At 34.1% G+C, this 23,507-nt stretch overlaps 1 protein-coding gene across 1 annotated transcript in view; it reads left to right on the forward strand.

Moving 5' to 3' along the window:
* Positions 1-23,507, forward strand: part of LOC129225559 (ophiophagus venom factor-like) — a 99,567-nt gene that overhangs the window by 54,015 nt on the left and 22,045 nt on the right. Inside the window, exons 19-27 of the mRNA XM_054860004.1 lie at positions 1,729-1,960; positions 6,039-6,248; positions 7,230-7,332; positions 7,434-7,535; positions 9,055-9,243; positions 10,218-10,293; positions 11,239-11,395; positions 17,688-17,762; positions 18,479-18,647. Coding sequence (XP_054715979.1) covers positions 1,729-1,960; positions 6,039-6,248; positions 7,230-7,332; positions 7,434-7,535; positions 9,055-9,243; positions 10,218-10,293; positions 11,239-11,395; positions 17,688-17,762; positions 18,479-18,647 — 1,313 coding nt within the window. The remainder of the gene's footprint in view (positions 1-1,728; positions 1,961-6,038; positions 6,249-7,229; positions 7,333-7,433; positions 7,536-9,054; positions 9,244-10,217; positions 10,294-11,238; positions 11,396-17,687; positions 17,763-18,478; positions 18,648-23,507) is intronic.

Genomic DNA, 23,507 nt, shown 5'->3' on the forward strand with positions numbered 1-23,507 from the left:
TTTGTCCTCCATGTATAAATTTTTGCCAAAGCTACAAAGTCAGAGTCGAAGTCAGGGAGTCGGAGTCCGATTAATTGTCGAACACAGGAGTCGGAGTCGGAGTCAGGTGCCCCTAAATTATCGGAGTCGGAGTCTGGAGTTTGGCGTCAAGAGCTATTTCCAAGAAAATTTGCTTCAGATAAATTCGCCTTCAAGTACGGAATCTACATTGACTTTCAGTTCGCCGTAGGCGCTAACGTTAAGAGATTTGAACTGTTCAAAATTGAACGGAAAATTGTTCAAATCAAAAAGATATTTTATATACAAGTTTTTCATCAAAAGCTTTTTGCTACAAAGTTTTCTTGAAGCAAATTCACCTCACAGTTCGGAATTGCCTTGAATTTCCCCGTAGGCGCTAATGTTAAGTTTTTTTGAACTGTTCAAAATTGAACAAAAAATAGTTCAAATCAAAAAGTGAAATATGGGAATGAGGTTTCCTCGCCGAGATCTTTCGAACAAAAAAAAGTTTGTTCGAATCGGACAATTAGGGGGACAGACAAACCGACAGACATTTTTCCCCATCTCAATACCCTACTTTCCAATTTTTAATTTTTCGATATTTATTTATTTTATTTATTTTTGACTTTTTTTTTGTTTTTCGCGATATTTTTAAGATGCATTAAGCTTTCTTTCATGCTTTTTTCTTCTTTTTCTGACTTTTACTGGGAAAGTAGGCTAAAAATCAGATAATGTACCCTAAACTCATAAGTTGTTCTACAATTCAAGTAAATTTGGACTGAATCACTAAAAACACAAAATTCCTAAAACCTCATTAAATTAGACTTCACAACATCAAAAGCAAGCATTAAAATGTAGCTAAAAGTTAATATTAACAAAATTAAGCTTCATATTTCTCTTTATGATGTCAACAGTCAAGATATATAGACACCAAAAAAAAAAAAAAAAAAATAAATAAATAAATAAATAATTAATTAATTTGAATTTTGACATCTTGAATTCAAATTATGTTTTTCGCAATCACGAGTGTGTGTATGTAGGCGTGTGTGTTTGTGTGGGGGGGGGGTATGTGTGTTTGTGTGTAGGGGTATGTGTATGTGTGTCTAGGCATGTGTGTTTGTCTGTGTGCTGGCATAAGTGTGTGGGTAGTTGTGTATATGAATGTGTGTATGTGTGGGGGGGTATGTGTATGTGTGTGTAGGCATATGTGTTTGTGTCAGTGTGCAGGCATGAATGTGTGGGTAGTTGTGTGTATGTGTGTGTGCGTGCGTGTGTGTGTGTAGCTGCGTATGTATGCGCGTGTGTGTAGGACATGGATGCAACCTGGAGACGGCTTTCGCTATAGGAGCAGCATCCTGAGGAGCCCGTCGACGGTGACAGGGTGCAGAGGGTGGCGGTGGGAAAATAAAAAGATAGGACAAAAACAGTCAAATAAGAACAATAAGCAATCGTGATTGCTCAAAAACACGACGAACTAACACTGAGTAATCGGAAGAACACTAAAAAAAAAAAAAAAGAAAGAAAGCTAAATTGAATAACCTTTTATTTATTTATTTATTTATTTATTTATTTTTTTGGTGCAATCTATAGTCAAAATTACAGTTACCCATGGTTCAGAACAAATACCTACCAGAAGTTTCAAGCTAAATACATTATTTACTTTGTTGATGTGCTTATTTAATTTCATTCTGAAAGTGATTAATGAGAGCATTCCTGTGATGACCTTTCTAGTGCTGAAGAGAGAGCAGAAGTTGAGCTTAGTTTGCCCCACAGCATCACAACGTGGGTTCTAAGAGCCGTATCTGTCCATCCAAGCTTCGGAATGTGCGTTTTGGATCCTCCGGCCAAAGTGGTCTCCTTTAAGAAACTGTTCCTACAGCTTCATCTTCCTTATTCAGTGGTACGAAACGAACAGGTGGAAGTGCGGGCGACGTTGTTCAATTATGGAAACATAAGGATAAGGGTGAGGCACTGTAAATGTGTTATGATGTGTAAGCTGTCCATTTAATTTCTCTTTGTCTCACTCTATGTTAATACTATTAGTTATTCATATTAAGAGTGAAATTAGTTGCAGTATAAAACTTTAAATTAAAGGTTTCCTGTTATAAAGTAATGTAGCAATAACAAAGAATCTTATTGTTTTGCCGTTTGCATTTCATTTTTGCTCAAAAAACATTATTTCTACTGAAAAGAGGTACATTTTTTAATCAAATGTGTATTTATTTTGCTATTTTCCATAATTTTCAGCTTTCTCTACCTTAAATTGCTACTCGATATCTTTGTCCCTCTCTTCCTTAAGTTTCAGTTCTCTCTTCCTTAAAAATGGAAAATTGCAGCTCTCTCTCTGAAATTGCAGCTCTTTATCTTCCTTTTTCTTATGTTGTTGCTCGCTTTCGCACTTAAACGTCATACCACTCTATCTCCCTAAATTTCACTTGAATTGTAGCTTTTTCTCTCTCCTCATATTTCAGATATATATATATATATATATATATATATATATATATATATATATATATATATATATATATATATATATATCCCTTCAACTGCAAATATATTTCTCAGCCTTAAACTGCAGCTCATCCGCCCTTAAACTGCAAATATTCCTCAAAAATTTCCGTTTTCTCTCCCTTAAATTACAACTCTCTCTCTCTCACACACACACTCTCTTCCTTAATATGCAGTCTTTCTCTCTAAAACTGCTGCTCTCTCACCTAGAGTCTAAGACCATTTGAGGCCTTAGCTTACCTAAAGGTAAATTCTCATTTTAAATTTCTTTTACGCTATACATAAAAGTAAAAATATTTCAATAGGCTTTCGCAATTCATTCATGCAGTTTATTACTCATTTAGTCTTATAATATATCTATTTCACTGAATCAGAAGTTTCCTCACTCATTTGTTGTAGATGTCTCAAATATTTCAATGATTGAATAGTATTTTCATTTCGTTTCATATACATATGAGACAGTGAGAAGCAAAGGGATGCAGGTGGACATTTTCAAGTTTTGAGTAAAACGCGTTTAAAGATTAGCTCTTGGGATGGCTTTCATTGAAATTTTCTTCTAAATCATGCTGTTTAGCAGCAACTACCAGGGCTCCTAGTACCATCTCTTGCCCCAAGACAGATTAGAGGTTCGCCTACCATGTGTACTGCTTATCTCCAAATTTTTAATTTTGCCACTTACATCCCTTTGCTTCTCACTGCCTCATATGTAATGTTTGAAAAATAGGTGGAAGGAATCTTTATCAAGTTGCCATACTCATAGATGATAACAAAAGCTCTATTTGCGAAAAAACTTGAAGATAAAATATTTCCAGAAGTATTATTCTACACATTCAGGTTTAACAATAAAGTTATAGTTTCTATAAATTACATAACTTTTATCTGCAATAGCAAGAAAACATATTCTCTGAAGCAAGGATCGTGAGCGTGATTTTTCTCCAAAGTTTTCCATGTGTTGTCTACCTCGAGTTACCAGTCACATGGAAAGTATTCTTACTTTTATTACGGTTCTGATGCTACATAGCAATTAAAAATAAGCTAAAAGTTACGCCAATTTGAGTCAATAGTTTATCTATGATTGCTAACTCATTTGTGAAAGTTTTATCTAATATCTCGCTCGAGTTTGAGTCTACTTCTTCAAAGAACAGGGATGTAGTTCGTTGTACGCCTCAGAAATTTGACTATATGAATTTTTCACCTTATCATTTACGAGTATCAAAAGAGCTTCTAGTTCTAAAAATATATAAAGAAATTTTACTTTTACCCCCTCCCCTAGGAGGACTGTGGTTATAGTGTTCTAAACGGAAAACCACATGAATAGTTCAATAATTTAAAAAAAGAAAGAAAAAATTAAAAGGAATCGTAAAAACATATTGGAAAATTTTTTAACACAAAAGTTTTTGCCTTCGTGTCCCAATTATCAAAATACGATGTCGGAAAATCTGTCAATATTTAAGAAAAGGTGCCAACTTTAAAGACTTGGCGAGAAATTGAAAATCCTGATTTCTCGCCGACGATTTCACCGTTTTCATGTGGCAAGTCCATTCAGAGGAAATAAATGGTGGAAAGTGACGCCTTTTAATTTTGAAACAAAGATCCCAAGTCACATAATAGCATTTGAAGTAAAGTATTGTAAGAAATTACGTTTCTTTCATTCGTTTCACGTAAAACGTGTCAACCATTCGTCGTAGTTGAATCACGTGACTAGGGATCTTTGCCTCAACTTTTACAAAGCCGATGATTGGACTTGCTTCCTCCAGTTACTAATTCCTGTTCTAAAGGCAGAACAGCAAGCTGCAAAGGGTGTGAAAGATGTCTTCTATTACTCACCGAAAATTGCTAAATTTGGTTACTTTTCTTTCAATTTTGGCGGATTTTAAGGCCTCATATTTCGATAGCGGGAACATGAAGGCAAATAATTTAAGCGTCTAAAAGCATGCTTTACTGCAGTCTGACCACCGATTTTGAGGAATTGGCAACCGTGCAGTTAAGACGAGTCTATCTGGACGAGGGGGAAAAGTAAAAATTTGATGCGCGTGTTCCGCTTATTTGAATGCGACTCTGCTTAATTTAGAGGCTAACATACATCTGAAAAACCTGACATCCCTGAAAACTAATAGATTCATCCATTTCCGCCTGTAAACCGGATGTTTGCCTTTTCATCTAATCGGTGGTCAGACTGTATGCTCTTTTGGTTGCTACTTATGCAAAAAAAAAACACTATTACACTATTATATGGTGTCCTGGAAAGTAGCTTCCTTTTCATTACTCCAAAAAATTATATGAATTTTTAACCGACTTCAAAAAGGAGACGGTTATCAGTTCAATACCGTATGTATGTTTTTTTTTTTTTTTTGTTTGTCCACTCACAGCGTCTCACCTAGTGGACCGATTTTGATTATTCTTCTTTTAATGGATAGGGGATGGCTCAACTTAGGTCCCATTACTTTGTTTGACCCTATTTATTCGTTAGAAAAAAAGTAATAGTCAAAAAACAGTAAATTTCGTGCAATTTCTCTACGAAATGAATAAACATAAAACCCATTGTTTTAACAATTTGGTGCCATACAACAATAATATTAATAGTAATTGTGGTGATAATTTTGAATGAAGGCTTCTCTGAAGCAAGCATCAAGTTTCTTCAGTGTCATTGCTCTATAGTGGGGGTAAACCTAACGTGGAAGCGAGGTTTATGCAGTGATTAGGATCTGCTTAGCCTTCACAATGCTACTAGGTTAGGTTTGCTTCAACTATAGTAGTATTTTTATCGTTATCATGTATGCCAATAACAGATGATTTGGGCTGAGTAAGGAGATACAGGATTGCAATGCTGGGAAATGTAAATTAGCTAGGGAAAACGTAATATTTAAATGGTTATAATTAAGTTAACACACAAATGAATTCCAGCGAGGAACAAAGATAAATTTTATTGTCAATCGCTTAAAGTTTAAGGCGTGTTTTTATTTTTTTTAGTATGGAGCATTTTTATGCAAAAAATAAGGTAAAGTTTCGTTATAGTAACTTCTTAATATTTCTGAAATACATTTATACTAAAAAGAATAAAATAAAAATATTTTGAAAAAAAAATAGAACCGACTTCAAAATTGCTCTAAAAAGTGAAAAATAATTTTATTCTTTAAACACCATCGATAATACTTTTAAACATAATTTTTGAAGTTGGCGCAAAAACGATCGATAAAATCATTCACAGCCATAACTCCACTACAACTATAAATTAAACCAGGCCCAGTTTCTTCACTACCACATGCATTATGCATTGATGACAGCATATTTGAGTAACGATCTAAATGTTTCGTTCCTAACTTTGGATGATTTTTTGATAACAATATGAACGAAGCATGGTTACAATGGATTTTACTTTTTGTTTTTGCGCCAACTTCAAAAATTATGTTTAAAAGTATTATCGATGGTGTTTAAAGAATAAAATTATTTTTCACTTTTTAGAGCAATTTTGAAGTCGGTTCTATTTTTTTTTTTTTTTTTTTTAATTTTTTTCTTTTGTCGTTTTCAAGGCCGTTGTATACATGTATGGGGTGAAGAACTTATGTACGGGTACTGAAGAAGGAGAAAAGAGCGAAAGAAAACGTGTCGTCATCGAGCCTCACAGCGCAGTTTCAGTGCCATTCCCGATAGTGCCCCTAAGAGAGGGAACTTTCCCCCTCAAAGTGGTTGCCTTAACTTCTGGTGAAAGTGATGTGATCCAAAAAGATCTGCATGTTGTGGTAAGTTTTGCAGAACTTTTACTTTTTTATATTTTAATATTTTCTTCTGTGTGTGTACCGAAATTGAATGTTTATCCCTCATGAGGGGAGGGGGGAACATTCATTCAACCTCCCCCCTGTCGGTTGTTTGTAAATTTTCACATACGTCATCCCATAATTTGTAAAATTTAAGTGTTGAATGTGTACAAAGGGATTGCGTATTTAATTTTTTTTAAAGAACTTTTACTTTGAACAATTTCAAGAAATACCGGAAAATTTCCGAAAGGATTTCGTTACATTTGCTTAAGCATGATCATCTGGAAGAGGCAAACTTAACTTAATCGGATTGAAAAGTCCGATGTCATGCTCCTTGCGTTGTCATATTCGATCCGATATTTAAACGAAGTAAAAGTTAAAATACAAATATTTATCAACAAAAATGCTTGTTTACATTTATAGGTTTGTTTACTTTGAAAAAAGTTTTTATTCCTGAGTTATTTGTTTTAATAATAACAGAACTGAGTTTCTCAAGTGCAATTAGCTTGCTTCTTTTGTCGATGTCGACTAAAGTGTTTTTAAAGCCAGTGGTTAAAAAATATCTACCAATTTCCTCTGTTTTTCAGTTTCAATCATACCTTTTGATAAAGTAAAGGGGTGGGGGTTTGAAATGTTGGCAAAACTGGGGATAAACCGTTTTTTTTTTTTTTTTTTAAGTTTATCTCAGTTTTATTGCCTCATATTTCATACTTTCCAAGTTCCATCTTCATAGTTTTCAAAAACTTGTGTTTCTGTCCCATCTCTTGACACGTCATTTTTATTTTGTTATAATGGAATTGCTTCGAAATGTTACAGTTTTTATTTTCTTTATACAAACAATTCACACATTTTACTGGAATTCAGACTAAAGTAGTTTATATTCAAGTGATTTTCGGTAATTGAAAGTAACTATGAGTTTCCGCTTTAATTTTAAGAACTTGTTATTGATACGCTCTCTCGTTCTAGCCAGAAGGAGTTACAAAAGAATTTCATATTCCAATCACACTTGATCCAATGAACCGACAGAAAAGAAAAGACAAACGACATGTCAAATCAGAATTTGTTTCCGGTAAGTTTTTATTATTTTCCTCATTTATGATTTAAACAACTGGTATTAACCATAAATCATCAACAGCAAGTTATATCGGTATTGTTTTTTTCATCCATCAGATTTTATTGATCAGTCTCAGAACTTGCAAGTGACCGCCATAGAATTACGCATCCCGGAAGATTTCGTTCCAGGAACTGAAAGTTGCTCGATTACTGCTCTTGGTATGAAGTAACAATATGCTTTTTTTTTTCTTTGAAAATATGATTTTCTAGCAATTAAGGTGTCACATTACCTTCAGAACATTTTTTTTTAATTTAAGTAAATTTTGTTATTTTTTTGAAATCTTAACATGCACATTTAGTTAGCACTCAATAGTTTATTTTCAAAAATTTAAAATAGTGCCCATTTTTTTTTTAAATTCAAAAAAAATAGAAAATTTTCCAACCTTTTAAAATTCCTAAGGTTTTTTGTTTTTTTAACTTATTTAAAAATGTTTTTTGCTAAATAATCACAATAATCATCTCTAAAAATCTGTACATTCATTTGATTATATATTTATTAAAATCATTTCTGCGATCAATTAAATAAAAAATTTTAAATATTTCTAAAAAATTTGTTTTTAAATGCATAGCATGCTCTAAATATTTTAGTAATTTATAAAATGCTTATCCAATGCACAGCTTTGTTAAATAGAAAAGCCTGACAGCAAAAAGTATTATTTTAAAGCTGTATCTGAAAAAGAAAAAAAAAATCCTTAGGGATTCCTATAACATGAAAACACAAAAAAAAAAAACGATCATCGAGAAAAAGCAATTTAAAGTTTCGCTTTTGCATATGAACACACAGCGAGCATGACCAAAAACCATTCTTAACTTTTTAAATACTTCAACAAAAGCTTTGAAACTTTTCCCCAGTGTTAGGAATACGTTTTAGTTTTGAAATAAGCAATAAAAAAAATTCATCGTTTGGTCTTTTTGAGGTAATGTAACCCCTTAAGCAGTATGTCCCAGTTCCTAAGCAAAGACTAAGGCAGAACTACATCCAACATACGTACAACCTGGTTATCCCATCCCGGAGGTTACAGTTTCGTCCTTGGACGCAGGTCCCCAGATCTCATCAGTCTGGACTAGGGAATAACTGAGCTGACGTCATCTCATTGTAGCTGAAAGTGCCAACAAACTTGTAGATAAAGTAAATTTATCTGACCAGCGAGAGTCTGCAGAGATGGCGCAGTTCAACTTGAAAATCGAAGGCAAAGCTTTGCCTTCAATTTAAGAGTATAAACATCAAGGTATTTTTAAAAGGATAGGCATACATTATACGTTTCAGTGCATACTTGAAAAATTTTAACTAAGGTTAAATTTTAACCTTAATTACAAATTTGTGATGAAAAAGGGGAGACTACCATTTTCAGGTTGATGCTCAATTTAATATGAAGGCATCAAAAAATTTTATGGTTGGCAATCTATGCTATAAATCACTCCTGAAAAATGTCTTTAGGGTAAATAATATTCAAATAGGAGAGTCTCGTCTGATTTTTTCAAAGAAATGCTCATTTAATTGTATAAATGTGCTTCAAAGTACTATTGTAGATTTGTATTTTCACTTCCAATCAAGCTATCTGGCATATGATTTGTAATGCATGCATCGTTACTTGAACGAGACATTTTGAAAATTAAACTAAAATTACAATTTTGATAAGTCCTTTTTATCAAAATAGCTAAACTGTTTCTCTTGCAGGTGATCAATTTGGCCCTACAGTGGAAACTGCTTTAAACGATCCTGGCAGCCTCATCCAAAGGCCACGAGGGTGTGGTGAGCAAAATATGATTTTCTTAGCACCCACCCTTTACACCATGAGGTACTTGAAAGTCACTGGAAAAATGACTGCTGAAAATGAGCAGAATGGATATGCTTTCATCCGACAAGGTAAGTGACAAAAAATGTCATGATTTCAGAATGTTGGTGTAGGGTAGTATCATTAGTAACAGACAAGTGTCCAGTAACAGACAGTCATAAGTTTGGATTTAAATAATAAGAATTTTAGGCCGGAAAAACTGATTTTGCAGTGGCCTATGAAGTCGGTGCACCTATCCTGTGTTATATGAATGAATTTTTTTGATCCAGTTCGTATTTACAAGACAGTGGCGGAAAGTTATGAACTGCTACCACGAGGTCGAGCAGGTGTTTCATGTTCATTTGAATTTAATTATGTTTCAGTTCTAAAAACAAAGAACTTTTGCACATATTGAAGAAAAAAAGGGAATTTTGCCCATTATTCATCTATCCCTCATCCTATCTGTTACTGGGTATGACCAGATTTTTCGGTGTCTGTTACTGGGGTTCGGTTTTTTGTTTTGAAATTGAGCAAATAAAAATAGAATTATCTGATTCAGAGGATCCAGATGCATCCAACATTTAAATAAGATGTAGTTGCATGAGGGAAAAATAGTTTAAAAAGTTAAAAGGCTCAAACGTAACTGACAACCCACCGAATCCTGAATTAAACACTAATTCATCTGAACACGAAATTAGTTTTTAAAACTAACCCTACTTAGTTACGTTAGGTAGTAGTTTATAGGAGGCCCCGACTTCAAAAGGTTATTAAAAATTAAGAGATCGTATGTAATTAGTTAGGTATTTAAAATAATTCATCGTATAGTAAATAAAATGAGTTTATTTTATAATTGGGTGTTTAGTTAAACTGATTTTTGTACTGGAATTGTAAAATAAATTTCATTTCTAATTTTGGGTAGGAAATAGTACGTAAGAGTAATCGGTTATTTTCTGCTTTTTAGTTCCTAGGTGTTTTTTGAAGGCAGTTTTTTTTATTCAAAAGTAACTTATAGCACGAAGTAGCTGATACTAATTAATACATATTTTGTTTTATCTTCAATGCACAGGTTATGGTCATCAGCTATCTTTTCGAAAAGCAGATGGATCTTACGCGGCTTATCAACAGACACCTACCAGCACATGGTAAGTAACGACGTATGAGCAAGTTACTTAACTCAACTTTTTTTTCCCTCGAAAAATAATTCCAGATAAGTCAATGAATTAGGTATGTCAAACAACCCACTATTTCCTTTGATTTTTAAAATTTCAGATGTCTCGTTTGAGAAAGTATCCATTGCATAAGTACTGCCCTCCCCCCTCGCCTCAAAAAAAAAAGTCAGCTATAGCAATCGTACGATTGCTATAGAAGACTAACATTTTCGTGAATTATTGCGATGAAGTACCTGAAACAGAATAAATAAATAAAAACCCTTTTTGCAGCAAAAAAGAAAAAAAAAACAACGTAAAAGAGCACAAAACTTGATATAACTTCAGACACGTGTTTAGGGTTTCAAGGAACCTCTTTTTCAATGCCAAAAGTGAGCTTTCGGGTGAAAAGACGTCCGATATAAGCTTTTACAAGATATTTTACATCCATAAGCTAATTGCGATGTTTTAATTTAAACAAATGCATCGCAATATGGTGGATCGTTAAAACAGTGTATGATATTCTTTGCCTTTGTCTTACAGATCTGACCGAATGTTAAACTCGTTTATGAATTCTATACGAGGCGCATTCCACTGCTAAAAGCTAAATCGTTAGCATAAAATGAAGCACTAATATTTTTTGAGAATTACTTTTAGAAAAACACTGCTACCTGAAACATGCAAAAACCTGCAAGTTTTGAGACAGATGAATTTACCCGGGAATTTCTGGGGAGAAAAAGAGAGGAAACTCGAAAATTTGAGTAAAATTGAGAAACAGGTATAAATTGGCCCGACCATTCATCCCATTGATATAAAGCCATAAATCAAGTTTTTCATAGGTCTTTAAATAAAACTAAGCCTATTTTTATATATTTCTTGAGAAGTGTATCCCTAAAACAAGATTAATAGGTAAATGTTTGAATACTTGTCTCTGTTTCACAGGTTAACAGCTTTTGTGATGAAAGTATTTTGCCAGGCCAGCGAAATGGTGCACATAGACGAGCATGTGCTTTGTGGGGGTATTGAATGGCTCATTAACCACCAACAGCCCGATGGATCATATTTGGAAGCACGTCCAGTCTATCATGTAGACATGATGGTAAGATTGAGATTAAAAAAAATAATAATTACAGACATTTTTCCTTGCTCCACAGCAAGGACTACACGGCACACGTAGACCGAGTCAGAGCGACATTTACTTTACAAAGAGAAGGAAATTACCACCAAGGTGAGTTCGGAAATCGAGTTCTCGATCTTCTTTACTGCTCGCAAGCAGCTGTCAGAGTTAGCACTTCTGACCGTTCTTCAAGACATTTATGAAACTTTAAACATTTTTAGGCGATGTGCTTATTACCGTACAATCTGGGATGTGATTATTACCGTAAGTTATAGAATTTGTTTCAAAACAATAGCAAATAATTACTCTAAATATTTTTTTCTCGATAGTAAATAATAATTCTTAATTCATGTTCCTTTGTTTTTGCATACTAATATTCTAGGAGTTCATTAAAAGTTAAATTTAAATTTCCAAACAACGAAGAATTCTAAAATGATCACTGAGCTATAAACGAGTTGGAGTGGTTCTATAGCTCTCTGTTTCCTTCTTCTCGAACCAAATAATAAAGCTAGACGAGATTCAGCTATCAATATCAAATCGCAAAGCTTTTGTTTTCATTTATTTTTAATTTTAAGTTTAAAAGAACAAAAAAAAAACTTCTTAAGCGTAAAACATTGCATAAATAAGGAAAGAGCTTTCCATGTAAATTTTAGATTAAATTCCTTTATTATTCAGGCAGTAACTTTGAAACTACTTTAACAGAATTACAAATATGTAGCGATATCACAATGAGGCATTGCTGTGACGTATTCCCTTTGTCACATAATGACCGGTCACAAAATAGCGGTTAAGTGATGTCGCAATGGACCATTGTGACTCGGGAGTGATGTCCCTGCTACTTTGCCGTGAGTTTGTTGCGCTCACTTCAGAGTCCATCTAAAATAGATTTCTAGATAAGATTCTAGAAAAAACAATCTGTGTTACGCTACCGAGTTTTAATATACTTACTCTCAACTGCTATTTACCTTTTTCCGCAAAGAAATCAGGGGTGCCCATCACCCCCAAGACCAAGAGCGCATCCCTCTCCCAAATACCACGAAGCCCCCCATATCGGGAGACCGCCCCCCCCCCCCGAGAAAAAAACAGAACAAACTCCTTAAAACACCTCAACCCCTAAAAATTTCAATGCGCAGTCTGAGCCATGCCCCCCCCCCTGGTGGCAGGGGCGTGCACAGAAGTTTTGGGGGCGGTCACAAATGACTTTTATGCCTCCTCTATATTGTTTACCTCAACGTCCCTACATATATTTCACCCCTCATTTTAAAAATCTCGGTCCCCTTCAGGCTAAGGGCCCGCTTGGTGGGTACCCCTGGAGAAATGCTTCGACCTACTCAAGTACCTGTAACAGCCAATAGATAATCCTACTACGGAGATACAGGGTGTTCTGAAAAAGACTGACTGTTTTCAAAAATTTATAACAGAAGAACGGTTAATGATTAAAAAAAAAAGAGAGAGGGTAATGATAAAAATAAAAAATAAAAAATAAAAAAAAAAAAAAAAAAAAAAAACAAGTTCTTGCAGAAAATTTATGCGGCGGCTGCTAAATTTTTTTCCCTCAGAGTTCCGAATTTTAGTTTAAAAATGTTTCAATAGATGGCGCTGCAAAAATTAAGCCTGTAAGTCCAAAAAGAAGAATTGAAATTCACCGATATTTTCTCCGATTGCGACGTGTGATTACAGACGACGATTGTCATTTTGAAAATATTGCTTGTATTTTTTTTTACGGGCTTACTTTCTGCAGCGCCATCTATTGGAAAATTTTTCAACTAAAATTTGGAGCTCGGGGAGGGGGAATTTACGGTCCACCATATGAATTTTCTGCAAGATTTTTTTTTTTTTTTTTTGAAAAAAAAGACGTATTGATTTCGTGAAGTTCTTCTCGCAAGTCCAAAACGAAATAATTCCCTAAAGTAGAGACAAATCTTTGCTGTGATAATTGAGCAGTTGACCTTTCGAATAAAATCCTGTAATGATATGTTAACTGGAGGCAAAGTCTAACTTGATACTTTTAATGCGCTTTCTGTTATCCGGAGAGGCAAAATGGTATTGTTTGAACCACAAACAGTGAAATCCCGAATGGGGCATAGGGGGCATAGGCAGATTTACGGGGAGTGCCAGGGGTACGCCGCACCCACAGCATTTTTCAATGGATTTCAAAAAGAAAATCAAACAGAATATATTTTATTAGAAAAACAATTTTTTTTCAGCAGGAAATTTGCAAAACAACTTATACTTTTCTAGAGTTACAATGCATGTTAGTTTACTTGAAAGCAAACCCAACAATACAATAAAGTGCAGTTCGTTGTGTGGTTCGGTCACCACACATTGCCAGTGCAAGAGAAATTGTGCTACGTATTAAGAAGTACTTTTATCCATTTAAAAAATAAATGTAATAAATAATGACATGCATCAAATAAACACATTTCCTAAATTATTTATTATTCAGTGCTATATTGTAGAATAATTATGTATACTGTAATTGGATATTTAATGGCATATCATTGCAATTTCTTTTTCTTAAAACAACCATGAGTAACTAAATCAAAAACCATGACTATTGTAATATACTTCTTCAAAAGCAATATAAACTGAAGTCCTTACACATCATTCCAGTAAATAACACTAGCGCCAACTCCATGGGACTTGGGGAAGCTCGTAAATAATTTGTGTTTGTGAGTGTTATTTTTTAGAGGGAATGGCGAATGATTTTGCTTGAGGAGTGCTTTATTTTAAGACAAATTTCTTTTTGCTTAACGAGTGTCATTGAGAGTTGTTACATTTGAAAAATTTACAGGCCTTTGTGAAACTAAATATTAAGGCAAAGACTCTATTTAATACACTAAAAGATGTTCTCGTCCGCCTATGCTTATCTTTTCAGGATTTTAAGAGGACTGCTTTTCGGTGCGTCAAATATGAGGGGGGAGTTTGGTGGAATTCAAAAGTTGGTTTTAAATTTACAGCCCCAAGCAATGTATATCCACTGCATAACTCTGGGGCAGTAGGGAGCAATGCCTAGCCTTTTGTGACTGATACTCTACCTATAAAATTATACTTAAAAAAATGTCGAATTCTGGGGGAAAGTCCCCAAAGCCCCGTTCCTATAACGTTAGCAAAGATGCTCTGAAATTAAGTTTTAAGAATTTCAGTTTCTAAAAATTTTGAGAGGAGAGTGCCAAACTCCATCTCTCCCTAAGGACGTCAAAAGCGGCCCCAAATCGCATTTTTAGATCTTCCAATTTTGAATAATTTCTGTTAGGATTCCAGTTTCATCCCTTCCTTCAATGTTATGAAATTATAGCTCATAGTAGGATTTTAATTTCAAAACATTTTAGGGGAAAAGCCTTAGAACCTCATCTGCATTTCTCTAACATCGCCAAAAGACGGTCTAAAATTGCATTTTTAGAACTTCAATTTCTAAACACTTCGAGGAAATGCTCCGAATCCCATTCTTTTGTCTAACGTCATCAAAGGTGGTCAACTGAGTTTTTAGAACTAAGAGTCCTAAAAACTCAGGATGATTTTCCGGAGGGAACCCCCTAACCCCCTTTTACCTAACCTCTTTGAAGATCGTCTAAAATTGCGGTTTCGGAAATTACGTTTTTTGTCGTCACTTGTGACTGCGGCTATATCTCAAGAAATAGTGAACGGAATCAAACAAAAATTTATTCACAAGTAGCCCTTAGAGGATACAAGAGCTGATTGTATTTTCACGTCAATTGCTGAAAAGGAAATAGTACAATCGAACGTTTTTTGTTTTTCATTGCGAGTGCTATTTCTCAAGAAGTAATGCTACATTCTGAATGAAATTTGGAATAAAAGTGAACCTATATGTAAATAGGCGTTGGTTCAATTTTGGCGTCAATCGCTCTTAAAGGGGTGGATTTTTTTTTTTCTTTTTTTCGTATAAAAATAGATTTATTAATGCAACTATAAGAAAGATAAATCGAAATCGACTGTCTTCTGCTTTTTTCGTGTGATTTTAATTGTTGAGAGATGATCGGATATATTGTCTCAATGATTAAAGTTTTTTAACTTTGCGTTTATTAAAAAATAAAATATTTGATTATTCAAGCAAGGCCTGCAAAATAACTTTCAATTTTCTCTCTTCGCTTTGCTTTTGTGATAATTCGGAAATTGGGACGGTCGTCAAGTTTTTGTGTGCATAATTTTATTTTTGCTGGGAATATTGCTTTCTCGGGGGATTGATCAGAGTTCATAAGAAAGATTTTGAAGAAAATTTCGTGATAGCCACAACATACTAGTTTTTTTGGTGGGGTTGAGAGGGCCTTTAGGATTACATGCCCCCTTAGACTACCGAAGACATCGTTTTTACGTATTTCAGAAACATTTACTAAGATAGTCGCCGTTTTTATAATTGAATGCATAATAGTTGTTTTTTCCCACATTTTGATTAAAATGTCACCCTGCTGTCAAAATCGTTGCCTTAGTCACAATGGGCATCCCTGACCCCCCCCCCCCCCCCCCCGATCCCCGGTATCATTGCACCCCTAGGATTCACAGCCTAAATTCGCCTCCTTGATTCCAAAAAACACACACACACAGAAATGAGGAACAATAAAAAGTGGTGCTGCCATCTGTTGTGTTTCATTACAACAAAATTAATTCTAAAAAATAAAATAATTTCTAATTCATCACAAACATTTTTGTTACAATAAAAGCTTAATAATGTTAAGCTACGTCAATATTTTTTTGCATTTTTCAGGGAAGTATATGAGAGTTTCTCGTATACTCTCATAAATTATAGGTCAGAAAGAAAAATGAATACTTCGGAAAACCGACATCTAATAGAAAAAAAAATAATAGTTGACTATTGTCATCCTAAACATGGGAAAATAATTTTTAAAAGAAAAATTTATCTCCTGAGATAGTACATGAGTTTCAAAGTTCTGATAAAAGGGGGGGGGGGAGGCAAACTGTTACTATTTTTTTATTAAAGCAACATAGGCGGCTGGTACGGAGGGCAGAGGGCAACTGCCCCCTCACTTCCAAAAGAAAAGAGGCCTTCCTCTCCACTTTTCTAAGCTTAAAATTCAGTCGACCTAAAAATGATAATTTTTATCAACTCATGCGTTGAAAGAAAGACTAATGGCCTGTGGCCTCAATAAGTGTTTATGTTTTATATTTTCGTCATCATATTACAAACTGATTTTTTAGAGAGGATCATTTAATCCATAATTATGTTTGAAGACAATAATATGGCCATACTTCCGCTTCTCCCCCGCAAAAAAGTCTTCTATAGGAGTGCTGCCTCCCCGTTCACCCCCACACGCAGATCCTTTGACGCCCCCACTTTTTTAGTGCACCAGCAGCCGATGAACTGTAAATATTTAAAATTTTGTTCTAGCACCACTCATATGCTTCCTTTTTATACTCTTTTCTTGTATCTTTAACATTATTGAAATTCCTTTACGGTTTTTAGCTCTCGCATTGGTCGGAAAGATTCGTGAAAATAATCAAATTTGACTTATCAGTGTTTTTTTTTTTTTTTTTGGCACATTGCAGTATTTTTTCTTTTACAGTCATGTTCTAAGTTTTCGCAATACATTTGGATTGAGCTTCTTTGCTGGTAATCATATTTTACTATATTAACGACCCAGAAATCACGAGGAGGTGGCTATAACCGGTGTTCCGCCCGCCCTTTCCATCTACTAAGTCAAGCAATTATTTACAGAATTTACACATTTACAATTTTTTTTTTTTTTTTTTTTGAATTTACATTTACTATTTGATTTTAAGATGTGTTTCTTCTTCTACATCAAAGTTTGAAGTTGAACTTATGACTCAGTTTTGGCATTGATGATCACGATTGGGAACCGTTTCGTAAAAATACATCTCCTGTTTCTTAAGTGTGACTTGGGAACGTTTGACGGAATTCCTGAGAAGCTTTATCTGGTTTTAGAAATTTAACTACTATTAATTTTGTAAGAGAAAGATAGATGACATCGAAGTTAGAAAAACTAACTTAAAAAACGACTAAAAGTATGTAATATGTGTTCTAAGTGCAATAGAAAAAAAAAACATATGGCACTGACCAAGCTGTCAAAAATTTATTTTCAGTGTAAAGGTCAGAAATTTTTGCTCATATTAGCAGAGACTTTCAATTTAATTCAAGCATAATGCTTGAAATTTTTTATATATTTTAATAGCAAACCGAACTAAACTTACAAAATGCTCTTTTCAGCTGTGATGTTATATCAAACGTTGTTGTATAGAGTTCAATTTTATTTATTTTTGATTTCGATTTTAACTTTAGGGTGGTGTAGAAGGAAAAGTTCCACTGACAGCTTTCTGTTTAATCGCTCTTGAAGAATGCACTTGTGATAAAGAGGTAATATTTATGTTTTTGAAAAGTTGATATATTTCGCTAGCACATGCATTTTCTTAATATATAATCAAATAGCTTACATTAAAAAACAAAAAACTATAATCAGAAACTTAATTTAAGCTTTATTATACGAAAAAAAAAACCTTTTTCCTTTCACACTCTAGGGACAACAGTTCAATTTTAACTATTTCTTTATTTATTTAACATTCATTCAGGGTAATTTTGAACTATGCCCGTTAATTTTGCACCCTTTCAAATTTTTTAGTAGCGTAAAACTCCAATTATCTGAAACAACTGGCACTTTAAAGTAGATAAATTGCAGCTCTGAATGAACATTAAGAAATTGAATTTTTAAACAGCACCTAGGATTAAGTTTTAAACAAAAAATTAGCCTGTAGTAGAAAACAATGAACTATTTGAAATTTAATCAAAAGATATTAACCATAGTATATTTAGTAATCAGGATATAAAAATTAATCAAATGCAACCACAAGAGATTTTTTAAAAAAAAAGTAGCAAAATATTTTCAAGTCATAACCCTAAGTTGCACTGAAAACAGACATAAAATATAGTATCTATATCGGGAATTAATTATATGGCCACTCAATTTGTATTTCGTTGTCCTTTTATCCTACACTTAGTTGCTGACATATCATTGTACAAGTATTTTACAATTCTTACGAAGGCATTAACGTAAAATAAAATTATTATTTTTTCAGAAACTAAATATTGCAAAGAGTAGGGCTTTAGCATTCATAGAAGCTCATCTTCACGAAGTTGTGGAGCCTTTACCAGTAGCTGTAGTTGCTTATGCACTCTCTTTGTCGAATAGTGAATTGAAAAAAGCAGCCAATGACAAACTCATGTCCATGGCACACTTTGACGAAGGTAAGACCTTAATAAGATCTACTCTTATGGCTTTATTTATTCTGCGTCGGCTTCAGAATCAGTTTTGATGCAATATTCATCGCGCCGCTTAACAGTAAGAACTAACGCATGTATTGCAAAAGATATATTCAGTAAATTACTGCCCACACTCTCAGAAATGGACTTTCAAATTTGACGAAATTTTCTTCGTTTTTGACGAAACCACTTCCAGGGATATGCTCCGAGCGAACATTTCGTCAAATTGAAGAAACTGCTTTTGTTAGTGGCTTGAGGATGCGAATTTCGTCAAATGTAACGAAATATTTCTTCATTCTAGTTTCGTCAAATTAACAATCATTTTCGTAGTTTTGAGAGCATTAGTTTCGTCAAATTAATTTCGTCATATATGAGGACGTTAGTTTCGTAAATTTTTAAGAAAATTTATTTCCTTTTTTTTTTTTTTTCTTTGAGCACATTAATTTTTTTTTTTTTTTTTTTTTTTTTTTTGAGAATACAGTCGAACCTCGTTAATTCGAACACGCTTAAAACAAATAACTGCTGAAATGAACTTTTTTGCAATCTTTGTCTTATTGTTTATTGTTTTTTGGATAAAGCGAACCAACTTTTTATAATAATCGATTTTAATGGTCCCTTTAAGTTCGTTATAACGAGATTCGACTGTATTTTATAAGATTCGTGTGCGTGTGATCAAATCCTAACTTCAGAATCTTACCACCGTAGTTTCCCACTTTATTACGTATAGTCACTTTCACAGGCCCGTCATTTACGAGGTCAGGGGGTCAATTGACCCCCCCCCCCCCTCCCGTCTTGATTTTTGAACATTCATGTTTTTATACATGACTGGCCGTTGTTTTAGTTCGTTTTCTGTAAAATTTTTATTGAGTACAGACTCTTTGTCATATTTGGGAAAAAATTGAAACAACGGGCCTGCAGCCCCCTCCCCCCCCCCCATCAAAAAAAAGACAAGTAATTGTTAAAAAAAAGAGGCACATAGAATATGTCAAGCGAATTTTTATTTATGTAAAAATGCAAACAAACAACTTCTTAAAAAAGGTAAAACAAATCATTGCAGATTAAACTCTCCATGATATCTAATCAACCCCCCCCCCCCATAATGGGGGTTTTCCTTCAAAAAATCTAATTTTTGTCGGATATTTTCCAAAATTTGGCACAGAGGATCGTTATTGGAGGCTCGGGAATTCACACATGGTCGTTTATGTCCCTCTATGGGGGGGGGGGGACAGACAACCCCACATTGGTGGTTCTCCGTATTAAAAAAAATTTTTTGTCCGATCTTTTTTAAATTTGCTACAGAGGTTCTTAGATGCTCAAGAATCACGCAGGGTAGTTTTCATCACTTTATAAGGGGAGGGGGGGCGATGGGGGGGGGGGGGTTCTTTGAAAAAATCCAGTTTTTGTTGGATCTTTCCGAATTTGGCAGAGTTTCGTTATTTGATGCTCAGGAATTCTGATAGGGTGGTTTTCTTTCCGCTATGGGGGGCAACCCCCATACGGGAGGGGTTCTTATAGAAAAACAGTTTTTATCATATCGTTTCCAAATTTGGAACAGAGGTCCTCTGATGCTCGGGAATTCACACATGGTAGTTTTCAACCCTCCATGATGGGGGGGGGGGGGTAGCAACACCGCATTGGGGGTTCTCCTTATATAAAAAAAAGTTTTTTTCCGATCTTTTCTAAATTTGCCATAGAGGTTCTTTGATGCTCAGGAATTCACGGAGGTTAGCTTCCGTCAATGTATGGGTTGGGGGGGGGGGGGGCAACCCCGATGGGGTTTTCCTTGAAAAAAATTATTTTTTGTCGGATCTTTCCGAAATTTGGCATAGAGGTTCGTTCATTGATGCTCAGGAATTCTCATAGGGTGGTTTTCGCCCCGCTATGGGGGACAACCACCAAATGAGGGGTTTTCTTATAAAAAACCAGTTTTATCATGCCTTTTCCGAAATTGTCACAGATATCCTTTGACGCTCGGAAATTCCCGTCTTCGTCCTGCTATGGAGTGGGAAACCACGTGTGTGTGTGTGGGGGGGGGGGGGGTCTTAAAAGAACTCAGTTTTTGTCTGATCTGTTCCAAATTTGGTACATTTGTCTTTTGATGTTTCGGCATTCTCATAGTGTAGTTTTCGCCCCGCTATGTGTGGCAAACCCCATAGGAGTTTTTCTTATTAAAATCCAGTTTTCATCGGATCTTTTCCAGATTCGGCCAGATATCCGTTGATGCTGGAAATCCACATAGCATAGTTTCCCATGGGGTAGTATTCATACGGTGTTGCTCCCCCCCCCTACCCCATGTGATTAAAGAACCTATGTGCCAAATTAGAAAAAGATCTGACAAAAGCCTGGATTTTTGTAAGGAAAACTCCCCTAATTGGGGAGGGGGGGTGCCCCTAAAGCGGAAAGAATATTTCAAACTGTTTGAACTACATCGCTACATCGCGATGTAAGGACGGCGAATCATCACGATGTTGAAATTCCTACATCGCCCTGCCTCTACTGGGAATATAAAAGTGCTACTTCCTCAGCAGACATTGGGTTCTGGAAAAATAAATCATGTGCCACTTTTATGCACAGTTAGATCGATATATGCTCGGGAGAAAATTGCTGAGAAGTTTCTTCATTGCATCGCATGAAAAATTCCAGAAAAAAAAAAAAAAAAGATTTTTATCCAACTTATACCACAAATTTCAAAGAAAAGTACAATAAATTGGACAACTTTAAGTTAGTACATATTTGTTCTAAAATTAGATACAGAAAATAAAATTAGATAATCTTAAGAAAAAGCTTACCTTTTTCTTTTTCTAATTAATTATTTGTTTTATTAATTTTGCTTGTATGTAGAATGTTTATTTGGCCACATGAAATGCATGCAATAATAAAACTCCTGTTTTTTAATACAGGAATTTTGTTATTGCATGCATTTCATACTTCATACTTTGAAAACAATTCTCTGCCAAAATTGCAAAAGGTATTTGAAAATATAAATCTTAAAAAAATGCAAATGTGAAATAAATCTTTCGGTAAAATTAATTTAGTGTAATGTTTGTTAAATAATTATAAAAATATACCTTTGCTTTTCACCCCTAAGTTTTTATTTTTATTTCCAAACATGTGTAACATGAAATCAATGTATAATATACGAACATTTAGAATATTGTTATAATTATGAAAAAGTCTTCGTCTGTCCTTGTTCCAATTATCTCCGTGATGTTGGATCCATCCTAAAAAAAGTTTTAAAAAGAGAATATATAACATAATAAGTAAAGGTTTAAGTCCATAGGTGTATGCCCTCATGCACATGGAACTTTTTTCTATTTCGAGGAAAGTTTTAAGATTAAATTCATCAGTTTATTTCTGAAATGAAACATGTTTTCACGATATCTTTCAAAATCTGAGTTTTTTTTTCCTTAAGTTTAAAATCTAAGATTCGCTTGTGACTTTGAAAAGCATCTGATTTAATTTTCATATTTTTCAAAATATATGATGATTTCAATGCTGACAGCTTTTTTTCAAGCAGATTGCAAGAATGAGTTATTTTTACAGCGGATGAACAAAATTTTTATTTAGGCAGATAGACTCTCAGTTAGTTTCTGAAATTAATTTCCGAATAATATTCTAGAATTAGAGTTTCTTCAATTTTTCGAGAATCAGCATTATTTAGCCATTAAACGAGTTAATTCTTTTGCACATTTTGAATTTTCATTTTTTTGAGCTATAAAAAAATCAAAAGTGCGAAAATTGTTGATCTGTGATTTTTTTTTTAAATTTATTTTTTATTTTAACCGATAGCCAAAATACACCGTTTTTCTTTTTTTTTCGATTTTCGTGTTCCGTTTTCTTCACGAATGTTTTCTGAAGTACTCTCTCCCCCTACTCAAATTAGTTCCAATAAAGTACTTATGAATTAAGTACTGAAACTGGTGATTATGATTTTATTTGCACTTTTTTCAGAGATTTTATTGTGCTATGTTATCAATGAACAACATTTACTTACCGAGCTTTACCTCCTTAAACCATTATCAAATTCGAGTCAAAAACCCAGGGCTCCAACACTCGAAGCCAAGCTCCATTTCATAAGTTAACTAATAATTACATAAAGCTACCTTCTAGCTGATGGATAGGGATTTAGTAGAAAAAAACTGATTTTTCTGCTATACTGGGGGTAGAGTACTTACAAAATGGGGCGTAGCTTAAGGGCGTGTGTACTTCGGATTTTTTTAACTCAGCTGGTAATGATTTTAAGAGGGAATGCTTGCCAAGTAAAGTTTTTAATTGATAGTATAGTACCTTGAAATCTTATATTCGAACAAAATCATAAAATCATCAGAATCAATCACTAGTACAAAAATATTCAAACGTAGCTCTACTTACTAGTTTGGGACGGAGACGAAGGGAGTATCACCTTTTAACTAAGCATATTTGATTTTTAAAATATGCAATTTTCACGCAGTAAATAAAAAAAAACGCCAAGGGAGAAGAGCTGCCAAAGATAGGGGAAATCCAATAACAAAGTGCATTTCCTTGTTTGTTTGTGTCTTGAGAACTAATTGACTGATATCAATGGATTTTTTTTTCCAAAGATTTATAATGAAAATAGGGACCAGTGTGGTACAAACAAGCAAAGCTTGTTACTTCTTATCATATATTTTCATTATCCTTTTAATTTTACATATTTTTTCATTATCCTTTTAATTTTTCATATATTTTCATTATCCTTTCAATTTTTCAGTTGAAGTTCGGTTAAATTTTCAGACATTTTACTTTGTATCCAGCAAAATCAACAAAAACAAAACATTTGCTCACACATGCTCACATGCATGCTCACACATGCTCCAACAAAAAATT

The sequence above is a fragment of the Uloborus diversus genome, chromosome 7 (genome assembly GCF_026930045.1).
Source record: "Uloborus diversus isolate 005 chromosome 7, Udiv.v.3.1, whole genome shotgun sequence".
In the NCBI taxonomy this organism is placed as follows: Eukaryota; Metazoa; Arthropoda; class Arachnida; order Araneae; family Uloboridae; genus Uloborus; species Uloborus diversus.